Below are 23,446 nucleotides of genomic sequence, written 5' to 3' on the forward strand. Positions count from 1 at the left end.
ACAAAATTTAGCAGCTGATCCTTGATGAACATGCGACGTTCAGCTATCCAACAAGAGTCAACCGCTAACGTAATCATATGGATCATATGAAAAACCAGCAAGCTGCTATTTTAAAATATAGAATGTCCAGCTAAACTTGAGGATGAAATAATGCTATCAGAGTATCTAACAGATTGTCAAATCAAAATCCCAATTCAGACAAAACACAAAGACAAGCTCTGTAGATTGTCAGGCTCTGGTCCATTAGTTCCTCTGTAATGAATAAAATGCTCAAGATTGCACACCAAGTCCCAATTGATACACAAAGCAAAGCTAATATAACATGAAAGTAGGATTCTAAGAGAAAAAAAAACTATAGAGAAAAACAAACACAATTCCACCTCAAATAGGAACGAGATTCAATTACAACAAATAAGATGACCAAGTACATATGCTGTCTGTTTCTATACAATGCGTATGGCTAAACACATCATGCAAAAAAAAAAAAAAAAAAAAAAAAAAAAATCTAGTCTGCATGTACAAAAGTATTTCATTTTAAAATTGAACATGTGACTCAGTTACTGATGTATTCTACAAGTAAGACAATCACAGGCGATTACAAGCTACTCTCCTAGAAAATTCAAGATAAAACCTGTCATTGCGCTTTCCCTAGAGATCATTAATAATTCTAATTCTAAAGCATAAAAATGATCGGTGTCGAGATAATAACACATACTGCATCCAATGAACACAAGGCATCCTCTTCTTGCAGTCAGAATGGTTGAAAAATGGTTATCTTCATTAAAAATCAGGATTGAACATCATTATCTTGCTCTGCATAGGGCGTTTGATCGTGTTGCATCAGATTCATGCCACCACCATGAAAAATACTGTGGAGAAATCAGTAGCCTGAGAAAGTAAATCAGAGAAGAGACAAAATGATGGAAGAATAACGAGCAGACACTCAAAGATAGACAAGCAGAGAGTATTTCTCGTCACTTGCACATCCCAGCCACCAGATAATCTATCAATTTCAAACAAAAGCAGAAAATTTTCAACAATCAAGGCTTTTCATTATTCTTTTAAGCCTGTCAATAACAACATCCGGACGGGCGTATGATCCATCAAGATTGATAGCATGGTATTCCAATCCCTTCCACTGGGCAATCAATTGAAAATGAGGACGCCTAAACTGGCTGCTAATGATCTCTAAAATCACTGTTTTTGGTGTTGCAGAAACTATATGAGTCAGTCCCGCACCATGAGCACCTATAATAACTGAAGCTTCTTGAATGGCTCGCACTTGCTCCTTCATAGGCATATGGGCAAACAACCCATTGACAAGATTCACTTTGCACTCTTGATGATTTGATGCCCAGCTCTGTAATGAGTCAAAAATTTCCTGTTCATTGCTCAGTCTTGATTCAACTTTACCACCATGACGTGGATGGGCTAAATAATCTTCACGTCTGACAAATAGAACATTATGACCTGAAATAGGCTTTTCAGAACTATGTCTGTTGACAGAGAAGCCAAAGGCTGTTCTAATCATTTCTCCAAACTCAGATAATCGGGCTGTTTTGCCGTTGTCAGGGTTTTGCCAAAGATCATGTGCAGACGCTCCCTCACAATCTATTTTTTCATTTAGTCCCTTAAACAGCACAGTCTCATATCCCAAAGGAGCAAGAACAAAGTGACGAAAACAAACAGAGCCAGTGAAGTTTTTAGCATATCTAACACCTGAAAACAATGCTTTCCAGGTTTCTTCCAAAGGTGCCTGAAAATTATCATGCGGGTCAGCACAACAAATAAAGCATCAAACAAACCTTGAAGAGCCAAAAGCAAAGAGAAAGGAAAAGATAGGGGCTTCAATTGGTTTTACAAAGAACCAATCCTAAATTTTGATGGTTAGTTATGTGACACATCGCTGGCAGACCCGCTTTATCCAAGCCATGTTCCCAACAAAATAAAATGAAACCAAAGCAACAAGAACATATTTGAAAATTCATGAAGCAGAAAAGCACCAAACAGCAGATTCGCCAAGGCATATTTGAACTTTGTCTAAACAGACAAACATAGTCGAGAATCAGTGCAAAGAAACAATTACCAATAAAAGATAGACACAACTATAACCTACAAAAATATCTTCCGCTATCATTATATGATTGTCCATTCAAAATAATTGGACCCCTCTAAAGAGAGTCAATGAACTTTTGGAATACAAGAACAAACTTGTTTGAATAAATAGAGGGGTAGCAAAGTGGGTAAAAGGTGTAAATTATTCTAGGCATGATGGACTGTGGAGTAGCAGCATTAGACCGCTGACACCCCATATTAAGGGCAAAACTATTTGAAAGGGGCCACTGGTCCGCCCCCCACCCCACAAAGTTATATTTTCAGTTATATTTTTCCTTCTTTTTAATAGCATCTGCAATAATAGAGCTTCTTTTCACCTTCATAAAAAACAGAGCAAAGAATTTAACACATGATGAAAGCTATGCTAACAACAAATGAGTTTTTAATTCTAATTATATCACAGATTTGGAGAAGGTGAGGGTTCTTAGAATGTGAAGCTTTCTGCCCTATATCATTTTCCTTTGCAGTCTAGACACCAGCTTCTTCTTCTACTCTCTCTTACTCTGTTTACCTCTGTTTCTGTCTGTTTATTAATGCATCTTATAGCATGAGAATGAGAGAGGTTAAGTGGGGATATTATATAATATGTATTGTATTTGGATCTTTGATTTGCCAAAGCTCACAAGTCCTATTCTCTTTTCCCACATGAAATTGGGAATTGTAACAAGAAAAGAGAAAAAGGGTCAAAAAAGAAAGCCTATCATAAAATTTCCTACATGGGTATATTAGCTTGAAATGATATAACAGCAACACTTTCAATGTTTTTTTTTTTTTTTGTTAAACAAGGAGGGTGCATTATCATGTTTAGGATATTCAGTTTATAAGATTAAGGGTGTTCATACTTCACTAAGAACAACAAACACTCATTCACCACATGAAACTCACGCTTCTCCTCTATATGAAGGAGAGAGAAAAAAAAAAAAACACAAAGGGAGAAGTAAACTAAAATTCATCAAACTACATTACGTCAACCAAGAGATATCCCACTCCAAAATTATCTCAGAATTCAAAACCATCATCTCTTTTACCCATACAAGAATCGTATTCTATCAGAACATATTAAATTTAAGGAAGATCATTTAAACTCTTATGTATCTGCTATCTCTCTCTTAAAGCTTCTGAACTCTTTTTTTTTATCTTTGTCTTCTCTATATTTTACCATCAAATTCTCTAGGTAAAAATAAACAAAAGCAGACAATTAAGGCAAAGTGGAGAGAACATACTCTACAGTGGCCATCCACAAAAACCAGATGAGGTCGATAAGGCAATTCAGTGACTCGAGAAGACACATATGCACTGAACCAATCCGTGACAGTGTGAAAAAGATTAGCATATTCAAATCTCGTGAGCAGAAGTGTTGGCTCCTCAATCCACTGTAAGCAAAAGTATTACTATCAGAAAGTGAAGTCATGAAAACTGTAAAGGGCAAAAAGAATCAAATTTAGGTATATTTCTGCCTTAAAATTTAATATACTTAAAAGTATGCATTTTTAGGGTAAATTTTTTGATTCATTTGCATTAAATTGCTTCCAATAAATTAAATACGAACAACCAAATCACCAGAATCAATAATTAACAATTATCATTCATTAAATCACCTCCAAGAAACTGGTAACAGCTGCTGACATATATAAGCTAATAAAGTTCAAAGTTAAAAACTTTATCCAAAAATAAAAACCCTAACCTGATCGCACAGAAACTCCTTATTATCAACGACACGAATCGAACCTATCAGTTCACGCATCGTGTGCCTCGTAATCTGCCCTTCAGAAACATACGCATCCAAGAATTTTCTATCAACAAGATTTTTACCTTTGCCTTTCACTCCGAGAACCTCAAACGCACCGTTTTCAAACTCAGGTAACTCCTCATCTTCCGTCCTCCCAATCACCTGCTCTATCGTCTCTCCTCCTTTTGACATCTGTATCCTCTCAGGCACCATCCGCACACTTCCACCCTCGCATATGGAGCTCCGAAGCGTCTCACTGAAGAAACAACGGAACCAACCGGAAGATCTAGCCGGATTTGCAGGGAGGACGTCGAGGCGTCGGGTGAAACCATTTCCGAAGTAAGCCTCACAGGAGCGGAAAGAAACGTTAGGATTCTGAGTCCAAGGGAGGTAAGAAGGTAGAATCGGCCATGGCTTGAGGTAATTATTATTAGTATTGATATTATCTATCTGGGAACGGCGGTTATCTGTTAGGAAATGGCGGTGGCTATCTAAGAGGGAAGGGAGATGATCCGTCAATGAAGTTGGTTGGTGGTGGTTATTGTGACGGTGATAGTGGTGGTAAGGGGAGGAGAAGTAGATGAAAAGTGAAAAAGAGTTGAGAGCGAAGAGGAAGACGACGATCTTGAAGAGCTTAGAGTGAGTTCTGTTCATGGTACAACTAAGTCAATGCCCTTTCCTCTTCTCTCTAAAACCCGAAAAACCCAACTAGATCTTTCAAGCTTCAGTTGGGTTTTCTTTTCTTTCACCTCCTCCTCCAGCACACCATTGTCGACAGAAGAAACTTACATAAAAAATTGTAAGGTACTAATAATGAAGTGATGCAAGAAGTTCACATTGGGTTTTCCAATTATCCAATGAGAACGTGACACGTGCAAGGTATTCCAGATATTATTGTTGGATTGGCTAGTTCTTTTTTTTTTTGTTTTTCATTTTGTTTTTTCCAGGTAGTAGTTTCCAATTTTACAGACCTAGTGGCTAGTTAGGACATCATTCGATATTTGATATTTTGATTGGATCGATCATTAATGAATTGAATATTCATAGTTGGAATAAGTTTTGTGTTTGCTCGCAAAATCAAATTGATGCGAGATGGTACATATAGCCCAAGCCCACCCATCCCAAAAATATAAGTATTTAAAATTTTTTACTAAAATTAAAAAAGAATAATTAATCTCTTAAATTACAATAAAATTAAAAATAATTTGATTAAATTATTATTTAAATTAAAATGAAAATAATTATTTTATATAATATAAACAAAGATAAATTTTTAAAAAAAATCATTTATTAACTACTTGTGTTTTAGAAGAGAGAGGGAGTCATTTACTAAAAATCAATTTTTAATAATCATCATTTGGATTTTGCATTAAATAAATTAATTAATTAAAATTAAAATAATAATTTTTAATAATTTCTATTAATAAATTATTATTGTTTATTTGAGAAATAAAATCTTCATATTATTACTAAATTCAAGAAAAACTTAAAATATAAACTCGATTAATGGATCTCTTCTTATACCCTACTTAGGATTTGAAAGGTTAAACAATAAGACCAGCATTAAAAATAATAGCTTTTGCTTCAATATAAGCTAAAACTTATTATTTTATTTAAAAATAATATTTTTCTTTTTGACTATAAGTTGGGCCTTTGGATTATTTGGTACAATATTGAATTGATAATTATATTTAAAAAATTGGTTTTTGGTAATTATATATTGCACCCAAAAAAATATAAATTAAGCCCTCTTTTTTCAAAGTTGAGATCCTTTTCTTTCCCTTTTTTTTTTTAATTAAGGAAACACATTTTCTCAATTTTTGTTTCGAGAATTTATTTTGTCCAAAATATCTATCATTTAAAAAAAATAAAATGTATATTATTTTTTTCAATTTTACCATTAACTCTAATAAAAAGTAAAAATCATAAAATTTTTCAACTTTAAAAAATGAATATAAAAAGAAAACAAACTAATATACAGATTTAAAATTAGCAATATTTATTTTCTTTTCCTCTAAAAATAAAAATCAACTAATAAATTCTTAATCAAATAACAGCATCTAAAAATCAAGGCTAATAGCAGCTTCAGATCTCCAATGCCTTGCTTTCTCAAACCCATTAACATAATTCTCAAAATCATCAATTGTTTGGTCAATCTCTTCTTGTGTGTTCATCACAAAAGGCCCAAATTGGACTAGAGGCTCACCCAATGGTTCCCCTCCAACTAAAATGAACCTTAATGGCTTAGATGACTTGTTCCATGCCTCTAACCCATCTCCACTGCCTAGAAGCAGAAGATGGTGAGCTGATGTTGCAACTGATTTTGCACATCCAAATTTTCCTTCACCTTCTAATACATAAACAAAAGCATTCCAAGTTATCGGTATCGGTTGCCGGAGGTGAGCTCCTGGTTTAAGAGTGAAATCTAAGTACATTGTTGGGGTTCTTGTGTAGATTGGTGACTTAGTCCCTAAGGACTCACCTGCTATCACCCTAACCTTCACCCCATCTTTTGAAGCTTCTGCAATGTCCTTACTTAGTATTTCTTGATATCTAGGCTCAATCCTATCAGTAAAATTGAATTAAACAATGGTCAATGAACATAATTACGATAATATATTAATTTAATAGTTCGATAATCGAGTCTCTGTTTAGTCGTATAGAAAATTGAATTTAGTATTATGAGATTTTTTAGGGCTACAAAATGATAAAGAATTTTGAATAACATGTTGAGAAAGTGGCAAGGCATCGTTCAAGATTCTCAAACAGAAGGTAAGTTGTCCTAAAAGCAGCAGGGCTCTATCAGGCTGGCTGGAAGCAGAAAACTTTAGTGCGCTGTTCTAAAGCATGACTTTTGGAAAGGTACTATAATGACAAATCATAACAGTCATATCTATGTAATGTGGTACACCGACGTATTCTTGCCTAATTTGCGCTACACTTTCACATCACATCTCAATAATAACTATATATCTCACTAAAATAAAATAATTTTACAAGAATTTAATCATGATCATGTACTTTTGCATTTTATTTTAGCGAGAGACGTAGTTATTACTAAAATATTAAAGTGTAAGGTCATGATAGCTTTCCAGAAAACTTGAAAGCCACGGCGTAAGTAAATCATGTAAACTTCAAGTGTGCTTATAATTTTTGTTTTATGTTATTTTATGTTGAAATAAACTAATTAACTTAAAAATTAAAAAGCTTTCGTTAGAGTGCTTACATTTTATATTTTGAGGAGAGGTTGATCCACAGCTGGAGGCCTTTTTGGGTTCCTTGAGAAGCAGGCATCTCAGAGTGAACAATCCCTCTTCCTGCTGTCATCCATTGCAAGTCACCAGCACCTATTGTCCCTTTGTGCCCTTCAAAATCTTCATGTGTCACAGCTCCCTATTCATTTAACTATCAGTTTAAGGTAATTCAACTTCTCATACAACCGTCCATATTAGACAACCAAACAAACAATATATTCTTAATCTTTTCTAAACCACAAGGTCAGGTTTTGTCTTCTCTGCTCTGTTTTTTGCTCTCTAATTTGGAACTATTGCAAGGAATTTTCTTAACTCTGTTTTTTTTTTTTTTTTTCTTTTTTCTTGTGAGTCAACCTTGAACCTTGACTTAATCAATTAAGCAATAACTTGCCGACCTTAGCAATAGGCTATAAAATCACGTGTAATTGAATGATTAGACATTAATCACTTAGGTTAATTAAGTAATTAGCTATTTGACTAGTTTACAAGTTCAATTAAATATCCAAAATGCTCTAGCTATTTTCTTTTATTTAAAAAGAAAAATAGAAACCCAAGAATTTTAAGGATTTGAATTGCTGGATTATTTTCAGTTTATGTACCTGAAGCATATAGGTAACTGTCTCGAATCCTGTTAAGAGAGTGAATAGAAGAATTAGAATTAACTCATTTTTCATTGTTAAAAAACACTTAGGAAAATTTCAAATATGATCAAGAATCCAGTCCAGACCTCTATGTGGATGATCAGGAAAACCAGCTGGGGCAGTAACTGAAATATCCAAATCCCGGAACAAAAATGTTAAGACAATCAATCACATTTCAAGTAATGAAACAGAGCAGATTAAAGGAAAGCAGAGCACCCACCGGAGAACTCATCCAGAACAAGAAAAGGATCAAAGTATTTCAATTCAAACCTATAAACAACAAAAAGAAAAAGAACCCATCAGTACAAACATCTCAAAATCCTCGAGTTTCCATTGATTTTTTTGTTTATTTTTTACCTTCCTATGCTTCTTCTAACAGTGGCTCCAACTCCTTCACGTTGAGGCCTGGCCAAGAACTTTCTCACCACTTGGCGTGGTTCTTGAACAAGAACGCAAGAATCCTCTCTTTCAGGCATTTCTATTCAGCTCTAACTACAGTGACTATCGATATATTGGAAAAAAATGTGAGAAATAAAGAGAAAATATATGAATGTATATATAGATTACAGAGTGGCAATAGTTGCTCTGTTTTGGAAGGTCAAAGCAAACATTAGGCGGCCAATAAGACCCACATGGGGAGCTTTCCATAATTTCAAGGGATCTTTCCTTCTTTAATTCTATACTTCTCTAACGTCAGCTTAGCGTTGTGATGATGTGTTTTTGAAAATCTTAGATCATAGCCGCTGCAGGGAGGACACGTGTCGAATGAGTCGAGGATCATCATCGTTTGATCCTAGGTGGATACATGCGTAAGCATGATATGGGATTATTGTGGAGCCATAATATGATTTTTATTGGTCCACTATGAAAAAAAAAAAAATGTGATTTTGTTTGAGGATATTCTTTTCTTTCTTTGTTTTCCATTTGAAGCTTTGACATGTTTTGTTCATCTTGGCTTCTCAATTTCATTGGTCAACTTCCAACACTAGAATCCAGCTAGTAAGCACAGGCAATGGGTGGGTTGGGGCACCGGAATTAGCTCAGAAAAATTTTATAGAAATCGAGTTAAAATAAAATGGAATGGAAACAAATTGACCCGATTCAATTAACCAAAATTTTTCAATAATTGAATTGAACCAAACCAATGCTTCAATAGACCAAGAAAATGAACCAAAAGGGACAATAATCTAACAATGGGCAAAATGATATTATTTTTAGCTTGAAAATTCGGGTCATACAGTTAGATTTCATTCTAATTGAATCTTTAACTGATCATCGAATACTTCTATTTTATTTTTCGAGTTGAATATTAAAATCCGATTAATCATCAAATTAACCGGTTTAACTAAATCAACTTAACCATGCTAACACGTACTTTAAGATATTATTATTTTATGTTCGTCAATAAATTATTACTCAATCATATGACTATGGTAAGCCAATTCACAAATATCACCCGAAATGACAAGTAATAGCAAAATCCAATTTACAAATATTTTAAGATCTATAATTTTTGTAGTATAACATAATAGAAATGGATCAATTTTCGTCTTTCTTTTTTTAATTAATTCAATTATTCTTCAAGTTAATTTCACATTATTTTATTTATTATAATTATTCTTAATTAACTTTCTAACCCTATATTATAAAAAAAATATTTATTAAAAACGAGTCATTTTCGTAATTAAAACGTTAAGAAAAGAAGAAAATACCTAACTATATGCATTAATGATTCAATTATCGTATGTTGATGAGAAAAGGTTGGGAAAATATTCGTATGGATGATAATGGCGCAACGAAATTTGATCAAAGACCACATTTCAAACATCTTTTAAGGAGAAAATCATAGCAACTGTCAAAATTCTCTTTCAACTTATGAAAACAAACAAAAATTTAAAATCAAAAGTGATTCTTTTGTGGATGTCACAATTTCTCTTGTCCACATTTGGCCACCCGACCACCTTAAAAAAAATATAATAACAAAAGAATTGCTATTTTCTTTTAATAATTTCCTCCAATTCGTCTAATTAGCTATTGTATTATCTTAGGAATTTTATGTATAAAACTAATTTCATTTCAGGAATCATAAATATATTTTCATGAATCGAATTCTTAATTTTATAAAAATTACATATTTAGAAATTACATATTGAATTAAATCATATCTTATCGTCTTTCACAAGTTTTGAAATTAAAATTAAATCATATAAAAGATATTTTCAATTTGAATGGAAAATGATTTATTTCTAATCAGATTAAGAAAGTAATATGTGAGTACAATATTTTTAAGTAAAGGTACTAATAGGCAATAGCTATTAAAGGATTGTCAATTTGCAATTAATCCACCCACATCATTTAGGCTTGCCCTAAATCACAGTGGTGGCCCTGGTATTGATGGAGGCGGGGTCCATTTAAAAAGAGAGGGGCCCATCAAAATGGATATGACATCATGGACGCCAAAGCATGATGCAAGGAATGCCGTTGGACAAACGAAGAGGTCAACTGGATTATTTTAGAGTCGAAATCACCTAGAAAATGAAGAGAGACATTGTTTTTTTTTTTTTTTTTTTTTTTTAATACAATAACGTGTAAGACTTTGTGCTTTGAAACGGCTGGCTATTAACTGATGTTTAGCCGTAACGGTGATAGTATTTTCTATTACGAAATGGTGCTGTTATCATTTCTTTTTCTCCAGTTGATTGGTAAAGAAATTCGAGAAAATTAAAAATAATAATAAAAAAAACATGTTTCAGCAATGGGTATGTTTTTTTTTTTTTTTTGAAAGGAGCAACGGGCATGTTCAGTTCATCTCTAAACTTCACATGAATGATACACACCAAAGAATATTAATTATCTTACAAAGATGAAATGGGTAACGAATCCGTCTTGACATGATGTCCCTCTCAAGAATCTGTGTCTCTCAAAATACAAGGGGAAGAAGAAGAATGAACATTAATTACTACATCGACAAAACAAAAAGAATGCATCGCTGTTCAATAAATAACCAAAAGGTGAGGAAGAAAAAGATTTGCAGTGAGCAATTATGCAGCAAAAAGCTCCATGCTACTTGATCCTAAAACAAAGAGACCAGAAATATGTAGTATGATCTTCTTGAGCAGAGTGATCATGGTCTGTTTTCCAATTTCAGAGCAGCAAAAGAATGGTGAAGAGAATAGCCAGATTTGACAGGAACAAGCATACAGCAATTTTAGGTTGTGCATTTGGTGATGCTGGAGCTGCTGCAGTTCCACTACCTGAAGTTCCACTACCTGAAGTTCCACTACCTGGGCTAGAAGATGGACCTCTCGCTGTAACAGAGGGCAAAGGTGGTTCCATGACATCAGACTCTGTTAGCACTGGGTTAGGAGCCTCGGCCGGTGGCAAGTTGGCAATTAGTTGCATAAGACCACCGGCCTCAACTGGCCTCATGTAAGAAGGCATGTTCTTACCCAAATTTAAACATCTGTTCCCTGGAATAGAATGGAGAAATCAAATCTCAGTATAAAGCTCCTAAAACAACTGTGCATGAACCTTCCCACAAAGATAAGGCTATGTTTGGTAAGGCCCTGATAAAATATAATGCAATGTAATCAATTATATTACTAGTCCAAACAGTGATGATGTAATAGGTATAGTATATTCTTCTGAGCTTTGAATTGCAACTCAAATAACATGTAATGTGATAAAGAATGCAATTGAATAGAAATAAAAACTCATTACACTGAGGTCTATGAAACGTGTCCTAAATATTCCAATGTCAAAGGAATAGAAAGAGAGAAACCCCACTTACTCTTGTATCTAGCTGCTGTTTTAGGGAAGTCTGTGATAATACCACTAACATTGGCTTCTACAACGAAGGTGTTGATCTCCACAGTTGCATCCGAGAAGAAGTCCCATGCTTGAGACACAAACTCATTGCTGAAGGTCTCCACATAAACGGGAAGCCCAGATTTAGTTAGCCTTGGTACAACATCTGTAATACCAGTGAGGAAAAGTGCATTGTCAGGGAAGACGGAACTCTTGCTGACCACTACAGAATCAGCAACCGTCTTAATGTCTGTAATGGCAGAATCAAGAGCATCTCGAATATCCTCATCAACCTTGTAAACAAGATTGTAGCGACTTTTTCCCTTAAACTTCATTAGAACAGAACTGTTAGTTGACTGAACCATAACTTCGAGTGCAACCTGTTTATCATAACCAGCTTTGCTCAAGGCATCAAGTACTGCATCAGTTACGGGTAATTGCTGCTTCTCTATAAGATAGGGTGCATTCTGAAAGCAGCAGAAGACGTAAAAATATCAAGACATGGTAGAAAAAAAAAAAAATTATTCTGCTGAATTTGCTCCTTCATAAAAAGTAGACAAATCCTTGACCATTTTGGCAAAGAAGTGTTTCAGCAATTAAATTGTATTCTCTTAATTGAGTAAGCAAAGGATGACGTATACTCCCACCAGATGAGATGTATGCAGATATTGCAACTGCTGGAATGTGATGTTTCATAAAGCTTTACCAAATCAACAGTGTTTCAATCATGTATGACTGATTATGACAATTATACCCAACAAGACAGTAGTCTAGGCTATACCCAACCAGTAAAGCTGCCTAAGTCCATTCCTAGAGTTTGGTTACTCGAGCCATATATCTTAAGATAAGCATTTCAACTGGAGGGGCTTAGAGTCAGATGTTTGGAAAGTAGATCATGGAACAGAAAAATCTGACAGGTTAATCCATCCCTGTGAATGGGTATCTGGAAATATTGGTTTCAATATCTCAAAGCTAGTAAACGTATATTGCATGGATGGGAAAGACAGCAGGGCAAGCATGCATATGACCTAAGAGAAAATAGCGCAAGAAGCAAATTTATAGGTTGATTCTTATGCCGAGAATGGCTTTCCAAGGAGATCATTCTTTTCCACGGTTTCTTTATCATTTTTATTTTCAATTTTTTGAATGATCAAAACACATGCACGACTGCACAAGTACAATGGTAGCTAGTTGGAGAGAAGGAGATCATGGAGGAGGCATGATCTGCCACCAGAATCAACCAGCAGCCAAAAAACATGCAATAAGGAATGTGAACAACTATTTCGGCATAGAAAAAACCCACCTCAATGCTGATTAAGACACCAGAGAGAGAGCTTGCATTCTTCGCCATGTCCAAGAAATCAGACAAAGTTAAAAAATTCCCAACATTTTTGAACTTTGGATTCCGGAGCAATTCGTATTTTGCATACGGGTTTGATATTATCGCTAATATAAAATAAGAAGTACATCAGTACAAAATAAATCTTTCATAGAAAAACAGGTTCAGGATGCTATACCTTCCCGGAGAACAGAACATAATGGAACAGTCAAACATCAATTGCATTGCCAAAGCATATTTTTAAGGCAGAAGGGGAAAAGAAGTAATTGTTATAGAATATAAGAACAAAAGAGTTCACAAAAGCTGTGATTCATTCCTGTTCTTTCCCTTACGTACTAAGTCATTCATTGCTAGTAAAGCAGAAAACCATAAAAAGCATGCAACAAAAATCTCAAATATTCAAAAAATAACATAGAGAGAACATCTCCTTTCACAATTTTATCTGATCTCTTCCAATTTCTCTATTTGTTTATTTTTATATAGTATTAATTCTCAAGCAGCAACATTGACTAGGTATGATGTCTTAGCTCACCAGCCCAAACCAATAAATTATTGTATTGAGCTAGTTGCATATACACAAGAGTGCGCACTAGCCAGCACATATTTACCTCTCTTTCTTCCTTATAGGTTCGAGCTATTTTATTTAATTTGCATCATAGTATTGAATCATGCATATATGAACTCAGAACCAATTTCCATATTTTACTGTGAGGAGAAGGAAGTTAGGGGATTGAAATGATGAGTACACTAAAGAAAAGTAAATAGGAACCAAGTTTGACTTACGTGTCAATTTCTGAATCTGATTCCATGTCAAGCTAAAGGTATATATTCCACTGCCTTTTTTAATCTCTGGAATTATTTGTGCAAGGTTGCTATAGTTGGACTGAGCAACTGTTGTACTATCAATAAGATTTATGGAACCTAAGCAAAATGGTATTCCATCCTTTGACATTTGAACAGGACAATCAATAACATCTGTTCCATCCGAAATTGCTGCCTGGTAAGCCTTGTCAGTACAGCCAGGGTAATCTCCACTTGCACCATTTTTTGAGATGACCAAAACATCCACTGGATCATGACAAGGTGAATGAAATAGGTAAAAGTAAGATTCCAAAAGACACGGTGATGAAATGTCAAATCTTGTTATAAAATGCAATATATTATGTAATGATGCCTTACCTTGTGTTGAAGCATTTTTGCCTAAATGAGAAAAGCAATCTGCAATATAAAAGGAGGAATAAGCACCTGAAAATATTTGTTCATCCAGACTAGGACAATAAAACCAGCAATTATGCATTAGCTGAGTAAGAGTACACTCTAGCAGTGGCAGTGCATCTTTCTTAGGTACAAGTCAGTATAACATACACAGAAAGTTCAGCACTTGGATTGTAAACTTAGAGAAAAGTAGGCATTCATGAAAAGTCAGAAGTGCAACAATTAAAAGCAAAATGAGAGTTCCATTTGACCAGAATGTTCCTGACAAAAAACTGATAAACTTATTCAATTTGAAGATGCTAGAAAGCTAAAAACAATGTAGATGAGTCCACTTCTCTTGTTCCCAAAATAAATTACTTAGGTTTCATACTAATTGAGGTTGGCATCAGAAATGCAATTTATAAAAGGCAGATAATATTATACAATAAGAAGAACCGATACTTCACAATCAGTATGGATGCATGATATTAAAGGAGGACAGAAGGAGAAGATGTCCCACCTAATGCTTCCGATGCAGTTATTGGGAAGTCAGATAGCACACCGTCAACGGAGAAGTCACCATTGTCAACGAAATATAGATATTCAGTCACTGGATCATAACTGTAATTGAAACTAAATGGAACATCATTGTAAAATTCAGATGCAAAAACTTCTAGCCCTGCCTTGTGTGCATCCGAGACAACAGAAGTATGAGGTTGTAAATAAAGAGTTGCATCGACAGGCCAAATATAATTCTTAGGGATAAGAATTCCAGAGGCAAATGTCTTGATAGATGTTAAATTCTTGAGGAAAGCACTGTAAGTCTGGTTTGTTGAAGGCTCAATATCACTGGGTCCAAGAAATCGGAAGACCAATTTTGTTATATTAGGGTTGATTCGTGGAGCAATACTTCTCAAGAAACCAACCTCTGGCGATGAGATGTAATTGATAACCGCTTTTCTAGATATAGCAAGTACATAATTTCTCATGCTAAGGTTGTGTTGTGTGAAGAAAGCATCATGCTGCAAAAGAATCAAACAAAAAGGTTGGTTTGAAGTGATAGCAAGGAAAGCGTATACTCTTGAATTTGAATAAAACGGAACAGTAACAATGACAAGAAAAACAAAAACCAAAATAAAGAAGGCATTTATCTGACATAGACAGGAAAATTTTTTCAGTCATCTACCTGAACGTTCAACCATGTGCCCGTGCCCGGTGGTTTTAGCGCAGTCACATTTTCAACGGTTTGAATTGGAAAAAGATTGCTGTCAAACATATTAGATCGAGAATAGACTCCCTGGGTAACTGTCACAGTAAAGTAGTTGTCAGAATCTGAGTGTCACAGCTCAAATAAAACGCAAATTAGAACTAAAGTCTAGAATAAAGTGGTTAGACCAGTAAGTGGGGTGGTTTTCTTTCATAAGAAATGTGACCAGACAAGGAGTTCCATAGAAACCAGTATCAGAAAAATATAGTTTACTCCCAGGTTAAATGGACAATCAATCAAAGTACATCCAAATGCCAAAATAAAAAATCCAGTGCTCCTGCAATTAGGTAATTGCGACAAAATGACCAGTCATCACTCAGTGAACCAATGTTATCAACCATTTCCTTTATTCAGGAAAGTAATATGAATTATTGTAAGTCTCATCCATCCATCAGGCAAAGCTTGTATACAAATGGGCCAATAATGACAGTGAACAACAAGATTAACATAATCAAGCATACAGACAAAGCAACAAAGTTCATCAGTGGAACTTGGACTTTAGGCTTCAGGCATGCAACTAATCCATTTGAATGATGTAAGCTCACTGGAGCAACAAGGAGAAGGAAATTACTCATGCAATTAATTCACTTGAATGATGTAAGGTTAGAGCATCATCAAAGAAGAGGGAATTATTCATGTGTTAAGAGGGTTCCAATTATAACTACAGTGTATAAGCATACAACATTTATAAGTAGTAATTTTGAATAGTGTAATGGATAGTTATAATAAGAAAAGTGCACTATTGACAGTAAAGGGCTGCAACTTCTTTCAATTTTATATTTATCCTTGCAAAATCCACGAGGAAGGATTAGTGCCTGTAATTTCTAAAAAGCAACTTGAATATAAGAGTATCTAAAAGAATAAAAACACAGAAATAACAGTATTTTGATGTCCTGATATTTTCACTGGTTCCTCCTCCTATTACTTTTCTAAGGTAGTGTTACATCTTAGGAACCCCTCCCTCCCTGTTTTAATAAGCAGCCAATGCTTCTTCCTTCTCCCTCAAGATATAGATAAACCCGGGAGATATAGATAAACCCCACAAAGCTTTTAGACATTAATAACCTATAAAGATAATCAAAAGTTAACAGGGTATCAGAATTTAACGAGTAAATACATGGAGAACCGTGAACTTACGGCCGATGTTTGATATTAATTCACTAAAAGTGAAATCCACTGAAAACCATCCTTTGGTGGAGACACCGTTAACTATGTAAGTACTCTCCCTATTTTTGAAAAATAATGAAATATCAGTAGAATTTTCCAGCCTGACATCAGGAGCACAAATTCCTACTCCATCTTTAGTTAACTGCACATCACACCATAGCACTACATCTGGTACGCTAGTGGCCAAAGCCAATTGATAAGCATATGAGCTGGAATCTGGAAATATTCCTGAAAATCCTCCCCGCGCTACAACTAAAGGTGGATTTCCTGCAATAGGGATATAAAGCAATGAGTTCATACAAAATTGTTGAAAATAAGTCCTCAAAATTATGGCTAAAACTCAATTCTATCAAATGCTTATGGAGACTTTTTCTCAATCCAAAATGTTATATTTCCGTCGCCTTCACTGTACCATAGACGTCGAAGCCACTACAGGGAGAGGTTATTGAAGCACAACATATACATTTAATTGAACTGCCTGTTATTCTCCATGCAACTGTTTGGTTGAGTTCAATTCCCAAAATATTCTAGGCACTCGAAAACATCAAATTCTACAATGCACAGAAAATTTATAGTGCAAATAATAATTTTTTTTCAAAAAAAAAAAAAAAAAAGGTTCTTTTTTATTTCGGTCAATGCTTTCCGGCTCAAAAATTTAAAAAAAAAAAAAAATTCATCCAGACAACTAAGCTTCCCCTGCATTTAGGGAGAGTATCTCTATTTAACGAGAAAATAGGAAAACAACCTGCGGAAATAATGTAGACTCAATAATCCAAATCTACATCAAATAAATTTGATTACTAAATTTCTGAGATAGAGGGGAAAATCTATACATTAAGCTTTAAACAACAAAAAATTCCGAGATCAAATTTGCCACTGATTTTTCCAAAAATCAAATAATTTTTTTTTTTTCAAAATTTCTTTGTTTAATGAAACCAATTACTCTATCTCCTACTAAAAATACTTGGTAATCAATCAGCTAAAATATTTAATAAAAAAAACTGAAAATCGAAGTACCAAATTTCCATGCATCTTATAGAGAGAGAAAATGTAAGCAAAACTGAATTATAGAGTGAGAAAGAAGAGAAAGAGCTCGAAAAAAACAAAGAAAACAAAGACTCACCGCTAAGTGTTTGCCAACGATTAGTAGATCCCTTAGCAGAAACAAAAGATAACAAATGAAGTAGTATAAACCCAGCTAATAGTGAAGCAAAAGCGCGTGGCCTACACATTGCTGCCGAAGAATCAGGCCACCACTTATCGGAAGGAAGGAAGCAGCTGCCGGTACGGTTGTGTTCCGGTCAGGTTATTGTACTGGGGAAATGTGCGAGATTTGATACGTTTCAAAGAGAAGGAGAGATGTGAATCACTGAACCTTTTCAGGCTGGCTTTATTGGATTTGTATGTATACAGAGAGATATAGATATATATGCGCAGAAATATTTTATATATTATATTTTATTTATTTATTAAAATTGAAGTAACATTAAAATTAAATTAAATAATAGGAAAAAAAAAAAAAAAAAGGGATTAGGTGGTGTTTTCGTGATTACATAACTAGTTTCGAGTTCAAACTTACGGCTACGCGTATTCATTTTTTACAGAGAAAGACGGCTTATCGTTTGGCTTGGCTAGCTTGAACTGGTGGATTATCAGCAAATTATAGTTTAGCCCTTTCGTTAAAATAAAAATGCAAATCACAACCCAATTTTCAGAATTTATTTTTTTAGTATCCTATTAATTTGACAGATGTTTTTCTTCTTATTAGTTCTTCATTTGGTAACTCGATGTAAAATACATCTAACTAATCCAAAATTCATCTAATTTTGATTTTAAAAAATTTAAAACCGAAATTAATTATATATCAAATTGAAAATATCTTGATTTCAATGTACTAAAATTAAAAGGAACAAAAATTTCAAAATATTATCCAAAATCCACTAAAACTAGCTAATCATTTAAGTAAATAATTTTCCCCAAAATCAAATGAAAACGAAAATTTTCAATAATGGAGTTCAATTTTGATCCTTCTAATTGAAATCAAATAATTTTTTGAACTAAAAATGCTTAAAAAAAGTGAAGATTTAAGTATTTTGCTCATATATATACTATATATGGAAATGGAGAATAATTTTATATCACTTTTAATAAAATTTAAAATGTTCTAAAATACCATTAATGGCGGTCAATTAAAAAATTACAGTTTATTAGTTGATTGGATATAATTTTTAAAAATTATTTTTTTAACCGATCATGTGCGGCTTGATTATCTTCTCACTCATGCGAAGAGTGAGAGATCTCGAGTTCTAATTCTTTCGAACATAAGTGTTTTTAACAATATTATTTCGGTTCATCATGTCTCGTAATGAATAAAAAATTATTTTTTAAATAAATACATATAAATAATTAAGCATTTCAAAAGTTTTATCTTTATTAAATTTATTTTTTGATGAATATATATGATAATGAGATATTTGAAATTTTTTATATTTTATTTATTAAATATTTAATTTTTTTCAGAAAATATATATAAAATAGAAAGAAAATATTTTTTTTCTTTATGTTTGTATGATATAATTGGATATTTAAAAAAAATAAATTTTCAAATAGAATATATATAATATTTTATTTAGGAGAGATAAAAAAAAAGAAAAAAAGTATATTATTTTTATTAATATTTTTATTTTTTATGTTTGTAAGATTTGATTGGATAAATTTTTTAAAAAGTAAATTATTAAATAGAATTTACATAATTAAACCGTGATAGTAAACAGTTGAAATTTTTAATTTAAAAAATAATATTTTATTGATATATTTTTATATCGATATACATTGAAATTTTTTTTTTTTATTAGGTGAGTTACCAATTGGATTGTTGTGCAGCAATTGATATTATTTCGGTCATCATGCCTCCTAATGAATCAAAAAAATAACTTTTTAAAGGGAAAATTATTATTTCGTCCCTGAGGTTTTACATAATTATTTAAGTAGAACTCGACATTTATACATATATTTATAACGTCCTTGAGGTTTTTCACCGTCATATTAATTGGTCCTTCCGTCAAAAAAATACATTTTTTCCGTTAATTTTGAGAGAAAAAGACGAAATTATCCTTTGAAAAAATAATTATTTCGTCCCTGAGGTTTGCCATAATTATTAAGTAGTCCTTGACATTTATACAAATATTTATAACGTCTCTGAGGTTTACTTCCGTCATATTAATTGGTCCTTCCATAAAAAAAAAACACTTTTTCCGTTAATTTTGAGCTGAAAAGATGAAATTATCCTTTATAAGTTTTCATTGACATTATTGTCAATCCCTTTCCTTTAAAATACCTGAAACTCAAATTTTCACCATCTTCCTCAACCCAACGCGGTTTTCATTGCCACCACCGTGTCTCTATCAAGTATCATCTCCATAACCAGATCACCAACAAAACTAAAAGGAAAAATAATTATTTCGTCGCTGAGGTTTGCCATAATTATTTAAGTAGTCCCCGCCATTTATACAAATATTTATAACCTCCATGAGGTTACTTTCGTCATATTACTTGGTCCTTTCGTCCAAAAAACACACTTTTTGCTGTTAATTTTTAATAGAATGACCAAAGTACCCTAAATCCTCTAATCAAGGAGAGAGAGATAAACGGATAAAGGGTGATGATGGCTTGATTGAGTTTGGATGTTGGGTTTTAGTTTTGGTAGTGATCTAGTTATGGAGAGATAGTTTTCATTGACACGGTGGTGGCAATGAAGACCGCATTGGATTGAGGAAGATAGTAAAAATGTGAGTTTCAGGTATTTTAGAGGAAAATGATTAATAATAATGTTAATGAAAACTTATAAAGGATAATTTCGTCTTTTCCACCCAAAATTAACGGAAAAAATGTATTTTTTTTATCGAAGGACCAATTAATATGAGAGAAGTAAACCTCAGGGACGTTATAAATTTGTATAAATGTAGAAGACTACTTAATAATTATGGCAAACCTCAGGGACGAAATAATTATTTTTTCAAAGGATAATTTCGTTTTTTCTTCTCAAAATTAACGGAAAAAGTGTATTTTTTTTACGGAAGGACCAATTAATATGACGGTGGCAAACCTCAGGGACGTTATAAATATATATATATAAATGTCGATGACTATTTAAATAATTATGTAAAACCTTAGGGACGAAATAATAATTTTCCCCTTTTTAAATAAATAAATATATATAATTAAGCATTTTAAATTTTAAATTTTTATATTTATTAAATTTATTTTTAATGAATATATATGATAGTGAGACATTTGAAAATTTTTTTATATTTTATTTATTAAATATTTAATTCTTTTAAAATATAGATAAAAAAAGAAAATATATTTTTTTATTAGTATTCTTTTTTCTTTATGTCTTATGTTTGTATGATATGATTAGACATATTTTTAAAAAATAAAATTTTAAATATAATATATATAATATAATATTTTATTTAGGAGAGAGATAAAAAAAAGTATATTATTTTAATTAATTTTTTTGTTCTTTATGTTTATCATATTTGATGGGACATTTTTTTTAAAAAGTAAATTTTCAAATAGAATTTACATAATAAACATGGAATGGTAAACAACTAAAATTTTAATTTTAAAAAATATATATAATATTTTATTGATATATTTGTATATCTATATATATTGAATTTTTTTTTTTTAATTTTTGTTAGATGAGTTTTGAAAGAGTTTTATTCTTAATAATAATTTTTTATTTTCTTTTTCGTTATTGAATAATTTGTAACTACTATCATTTTAATTTAGTAAGAGATTTATATCGCCCTTGCAATAAATAGATGGCCTATTGATGGTTAAGCATTTTTAATTTTCTTAATATTTTTTCTGTTATATCTTAAATCTGTTCGACTAAAAAAAAAATAATGTTTAGGAAACTGGAAAAAAAAATAAAACTAGAACTATATATTTCTGTTTTGTCACTTTTTGGGTTTCAAGAATTTGTATGTGTGTGCATATATTCCTTTGTCTGATATACTTGGTAAATAATACTGTCATTGTGGTCAAAGTGATTTTCATTATCAATTCAGATTATCTTCTCATTTCTTTTCTTTGACGCGTTGGTAAAAATAATTTATTATTATTCTTCATTATAGTTGTATATAGATATTGATTTGGGGTTGAGAACAGGGATTGAAGATGAGTGATGACTTGATTTTCTTTTTGAGTGCCTATTAGGATTTTAAAATTTTATATTTATAAATTATGGACTAAAGGATTAGATCTAAGGTTTGGATTGAACTTTATTCTAAAAATCACTCCATTATATAAAAATAGAATTAAGTACATTATAAGTAACATTACAAGTAATTTTTACGGTAAAGTATAATACAAATTAATCACTTGTATTTATTTTAATCTAAACAAAACTTATGATATATATATATATATAATGAGTATAGTCAACGCACGTCATATAAAAAACTAATAAATTTAAAAAGACAAAATACCATTTAAATTGAAATGTTTAAAATAATTCCATGTGCGTGTGTTGGACCAGGTCTTCTTTCTGGCCACGAAAGGAACATCATGTTTGTCACCCTTCACTAAATAATTTCAAGAAAACAAACATAGAAAACGAAAGAAAATGGATTGATAGCTTTGTTCCTGCATGACTCAATCCAAACAATACAAAGTAATCACTTGTATTTATTTTAATCTAAATAATATATATAAAAATGAGTATCGTGCACGTTATATAAAAGACTAATAAATTTAAAAATATAAAATACCATTTAAATTGAAATGTTTAAAATAATTCCATGTGCGTGTGTTGGACCAGGTCTTCTTTCTGGCCACGAAAGGAACATCATGTTTGTCACCCTTCACTAAATAATTTGAAGAAAACAAAAACAGAAAAAGAAAGAAAATGGATTGATAGCTTTGTTCCTGCATGACTCAATCCAAACATGGAGTCAATGCTCACTGGCTCGAGCCAAGCCGACACGAGCCCGGTGGAGTTTTCCTGATTGGATTACAGCTAGACAGGGCCCCGAATATGGAAATGGACAATCTGGCAATTAATGACGTGTCAATAACTGGGCATTCATGCTGACGTAAACAAAACGCGCAAAAGATGAGTCGGAGTCCGAATACGGTTTTGGATGTTTGAGGTGGGATGTGGACACCCACTGAGAAATGGACATTCCCTCCTAGTCTACATTTTACGAGTCAATGCCTAAAGATTTAAAGAAAATGATTTTTTTTTTTTTAATCATATATGGGTATTTTTTTATAGTGACCAAATTTCACTATTTTTGAAATTGATTTTTTTTATATCATTCTTCAAATTATAATTTGGTTCAAGTAAAATCAACTTCAATTAGGGTTTACCGTTCTCAGTTTCCATTAGGGATTTTTCTTTTTCCTTAATGTATATCAAAGAACTCTTCTTACGTTGAATTATCCTATTTTAATTAATATAAATTATGTAAAAAAATAAATTTGAAAAAAAAAAAACTTAACTAGTGTTGATAACTACAGCTTTATATAGATGAAATAGATACTTAGATACGTAGATTAATATAATATAATTAACATAATCAATAATTAGCATTCTAATAATTTAGTGCTTATAAAAAAATATTATTTTTCTGGAATGTGCATATACCTATGTGTATTCTGGATTTTTACTCAATTCACGTAAATGTAATTTAACTTTCATATATAATTTTTTTATTAATTTTTTTATTATGGATGGCTTATATTACTAAAAAAATACAAGAGCCTTTACAAAATAGATTATTATAGATAGGTACTTATTATAATAATCAATATATTAATCATTGTTTTAGAGTATCATTGATAATTTTATATTTTTTACTAAAATCTATGAGCATATAATTTATTTTATGATGCTTTTTTGAGAAAAAAATTTAATACGTG

The 23,446-nt window shown here is 32.2% G+C and overlaps 3 protein-coding genes across 4 annotated transcripts; all 3 read right to left on the reverse strand.

Moving 5' to 3' along the window:
• Window positions 1–374: 374 nt before the first annotated feature.
• Window positions 375–4,641, reverse strand: XYLT (beta-1,2-xylosyltransferase). The gene is made up of 3 exons (XM_012215553.4): window positions 3,800–4,641; window positions 3,339–3,488; window positions 375–1,756 (listed from the first exon to the last, which is right to left on the reverse strand). The coding sequence occupies exons 1-3, from the start codon at window positions 4,496–4,498 to the stop codon at window positions 1,034–1,036; spliced, it is 1,572 nt and encodes a 523-aa protein (XP_012070943.1). The 5' UTR covers window positions 4,499–4,641; the 3' UTR covers window positions 375–1,033.
• Window positions 4,642–5,820: 1,179 nt separating this feature from the next.
• On the reverse strand, window positions 5,821–8,351 carry LOC105633043 (RmlC-like cupins superfamily protein). Its single transcript, XM_012215555.4, has 6 exons — window positions 8,097–8,351; window positions 7,960–8,009; window positions 7,826–7,864; window positions 7,698–7,726; window positions 7,071–7,237; window positions 5,821–6,409 (listed from the first exon to the last, which is right to left on the reverse strand). The coding sequence occupies exons 1-6, from the start codon at window positions 8,213–8,215 to the stop codon at window positions 5,905–5,907; spliced, it is 909 nt and encodes a 302-aa protein (XP_012070945.1). The 5' UTR covers window positions 8,216–8,351; the 3' UTR covers window positions 5,821–5,904.
• A 2,218-nt stretch (window positions 8,352–10,569) lies between these two features.
• Window positions 10,570–17,923, reverse strand: SVL1 (SHV3-like 1). 2 transcript variants are annotated; one of them, XM_012215556.3, is made up of 9 exons: window positions 17,637–17,923; window positions 16,484–16,780; window positions 15,266–15,384; window positions 14,600–15,101; window positions 14,065–14,103; window positions 13,669–13,953; window positions 12,850–12,992; window positions 11,530–12,013; window positions 10,570–11,209 (listed from the first exon to the last, which is right to left on the reverse strand). In XM_012215556.3, exons 1-9 carry the CDS (start codon window positions 17,743–17,745, stop codon window positions 10,884–10,886), a joined length of 2,304 nt encoding a protein of 767 aa, XP_012070946.1. In that variant the 5' UTR covers window positions 17,746–17,923; the 3' UTR covers window positions 10,570–10,883. The 2 variants fall into 2 exon arrangements, with proteins under 2 accessions (XP_012070946.1, XP_089580249.1); XM_089724123.1 differs by having other exon boundaries at window positions 13,669–14,103.
• Between the last annotated feature and the right edge of the window lie 5,523 nt (window positions 17,924–23,446).

This window comes from Jatropha curcas, chromosome 7 (genome assembly GCF_041381405.1).
Source record: "Jatropha curcas cultivar XTBG-Jc1 chromosome 7, XTBG_Jcur_1.0, whole genome shotgun sequence".
Classification (NCBI taxonomy): Eukaryota; Viridiplantae; Streptophyta; class Magnoliopsida; order Malpighiales; family Euphorbiaceae; genus Jatropha; species Jatropha curcas.

Excerpts from the sequence above, each read along its gene's own strand:
- XYLT (XM_012215553.4), bottom strand. The coding sequence starts at position 4,498 with ATGAACAGAACTCACTCTAAGCTCTTCAAGATCGTCGTCTTCCTCTTC. Across the intron at positions 3,489-3,799 it reads AGGAGTTTCTGTGCGATCAG|TGGATTGAGGAGCCAACACT; the intron begins GTTAGGGTTTTT and ends TTTTGCTTACAG. Across the intron at positions 1,757-3,338 it reads TTGTGGATGGCCACTGTAGA|GCACCTTTGGAAGAAACCTG; the intron begins GTATGTTCTCTC and ends GATAATTTTCAG.
- LOC105633043 (XM_012215555.4), bottom strand. The coding sequence starts at position 8,215 with ATGCCTGAAAGAGAGGATTCTTGCGTTCTTGTTCAAGAACCACGCCAA. Across the intron at positions 7,238-7,697 it reads CAGTTACCTATATGCTTCAG|GGAGCTGTGACACATGAAGA; the intron begins GTACATAAACTG and ends TTAAATGAATAG. Across the intron at positions 6,410-7,070 it reads CTCTCCTCAAAATATAAAAT|GATTGAGCCTAGATATCAAG; the intron begins GTAAGCACTCTA and ends TTTTACTGATAG.
- SVL1 (XM_089724123.1), bottom strand. The coding sequence starts at position 17,745 with ATGTGTAGGCCACGCGCTTTTGCTTCACTATTAGCTGGGTTTATACTA. Across the intron at positions 15,385-16,483 it reads ATTAATATCAAACATCGGCC|TTACCCAGGGAGTCTATTCT; the intron begins GTAAGTTCACGG and ends TTACTGTGACAG. Across the intron at positions 12,993-13,668 it reads TCAGATTCAGAAATTGACAC|CGATAATATCAAACCCGTAT; the intron begins GTAAGTCAAACT and ends ATTTTATATTAG.